Source organism: Babylonia areolata, chromosome 30 (assembly GCF_041734735.1).
Source record: "Babylonia areolata isolate BAREFJ2019XMU chromosome 30, ASM4173473v1, whole genome shotgun sequence".
Taxonomy (NCBI): Eukaryota; Metazoa; Mollusca; class Gastropoda; order Neogastropoda; family Buccinidae; genus Babylonia; species Babylonia areolata.
In genome coordinates, this window is record NC_134905.1 from 1,937,258 (window position 1) to 1,939,682 (window position 2,425).

Genomic DNA, 2,425 nt, shown 5'->3' on the forward strand with positions numbered 1-2,425 from the left:
AAACTGTTAATGTCACTTTTCAACATCCAATGCACAAAAGTCTGTGAATCAAACACTCGATCAGTTACAAAATTCATGATCACCATTTCACACCTACACAAATCATCATCATTCCAAAAATCAATAAATCCTTGAAACTCCACGAACCAAGCATTCAGCAAGTTATAAAATTCATTATCATCATTCTAAAAATACACCGGTTATCATAATTCCAAAAATTATCTGTCATCAACATCCCCAAAATACCCAACTCACAATCATCCCAGCAATACTGTAATAATCATCATCACCATCCCAAAAGTTATCTTAACCATCATTATCCTCCCTGAAATAATCTAACCATCATCCTCAAAATACCCAACAATTATCATTTCAAAAATATCCTAATATTCATACCTGACCCTCATTTAAAATCAAAATCATTATCATTCCCAAAACATCCCAACCATCACCATCATTCCCCAAAAGTATAACTACCAACAGTAAGAGGTGGACTAAAAGAATCTCGGAAAAAGTCGACATACATGATATAAATTATATAACTACCAACATTAAAAAAATGTCTTAGTCATAATCATTTCAGAAGTACCTTGACCATCACCATCCCAAAAATACTATCATCATCATCATCATCAGCCCAAATCAATCCCCAATACTTTCTATCATTACTGTCATCCATGAATATAAATCATCACAACTATCATTATTCCAGAACGACCCTGTTCTTCACCCCAGACATTCCACAATCATCGTCATCTCAAAATACTCTGTTCAACATCATTCCAAATCACCATTCTCCCGAAAGCACCCGAACCATCAGAACACCCCAGTAAAAACAAAACAAAAAAACCAAACAAACCCAAACGCCTCTAATAATCAGAAAAGAGCCTAAACATCATAAAATGCCCTGATAACAATCATAAAAAATACCCTTATCATCATAAAAAAAATACCCCAACCATCAACACCTCCTCACAACATCATCCTTACTGAACTTCACCAATCAGCAAACACACATGACGAGGAAAAGCAAGAAGTCCAGTTCTTGTGTTTGTCTGAAAGCCCACCAGGCGCCTATGGAGACCCGCACACCCCCCCACCCCCACCCCCTCGGCCCGCCTCCCACTCCACACATCTCCCCCCCCCACCTCCTCCACTCCCCCTCCCTCTCTCTCAACCCCCTTCCCCTTTGCTCTGCCTTGCCCTGAATTCCGCGGAGTCTGACGTTACCTAGGGAGACCTCTCTCCCCCGTCCCTCTCTCCCCTTCAAGATCCCCCACCCCCCTCTTTCTCCCCCGATATCCTTCTCCCTCCTCAACCTTCCCCCCCCCCCCCTTGCTGTGCAATGCCACGGAATTCCGGGGAGTCTGAACGTCACCTAGGGAGACCTCTCTCCCACGTTTCTCTCCCTCTCCCGACCCCCCCCCCCCCCCCGGGCTTCCCGCCCCCTTCCCACCCCCCTCTTTCTTTCTCCCCCACTGTCCCTCTCCCTCAAACCCTTCCTCCCCTTGCTGTGCCCTGCTCTGAATTCCGCGGAGTCTGAACGACAACTAGGGAGACTTCTCCCCCCCGTCCCTCTCCCCCTGCTTGGCCTGGAGGTCCTCCTGAGGGTTGTCCGGCAGCAGGGATCTCCCGGAGAGGTTGATCACGTGGCTGGACAGCTGCATGCCGTCCACAATCCCCTCGATGTGGAACTCCACAGCATCGGCCCTGACCTTGCCCTCTTCGTCCTTGACCCTTCGGACGTCCGGGCAGTTCTCGAAGACGTCCGGAAGGTTGACGACGCTGTAGACGAAGACCAGGTCTCCGGAGGACTTGTCCCGGATGTAGACAGGCGCCCGTTTGGCCGGCAGCGTCATCAGCATGTTCACCTGCGTCACCCAGCATTTGACGTCATGATGATGATGGTGATGATGATACGGATACTTACATGGCGCCTATCCTCGGTCAGAGACCAAGCTCTAAGCGCTTTACAAACACGGGGTCATTCGCACAACAGGCTGTCTGCCTGGGTACAGCCGACTGACGGCTGTTAGTGGTGGCGATAGCCTTGAGGTGGCATTCATGGCACCGTAATTTTAATCTGGACTGATCAATCAGTGACGTCACAAACCAACGGCATCACACAACCAGCAACAGGTCGGACCGATGACGTCACATGTGACAGTAGCGTCACGAATAATGACGTTGCAAGGACTTGTGATGCCACGAAGCAGCTGCAATCCAAGAACCGATGGCAACACACGAGCCAATGACGACACAAGCCGGTGACGACATACACTCAGTGACAACGCAAAACAACGCTGCCCCAAATCAATGACATCATAAGCCAACCAAATGACGATACAATCCAAAGATAACACAGATAAGTGACAACACAAAAACAAACCGATAACAACAAAAAAACCAATGACACCACAAACCA

General features: G+C 47.8%; 1 protein-coding gene across 2 annotated transcripts in view; it reads right to left on the reverse strand.

Annotated features, from left to right (window-relative positions):
- Positions 1-1,471: 1,471 nt before the first annotated feature.
- LOC143275427 (uncharacterized) overlaps positions 1,472-2,425 on the reverse strand; it is a 41,836-nt gene continuing 40,882 nt past the window's right edge. For both annotated transcript variants that reach the window (XM_076579511.1, XM_076579509.1), the window contains exon 7: positions 1,472-1,871. In XM_076579511.1, the coding sequence (XP_076435626.1) occupies positions 1,551-1,871 (321 nt within the window). In that variant the 3' untranslated portion in view covers positions 1,472-1,550. The remainder of the gene's footprint in view (positions 1,872-2,425) is intronic.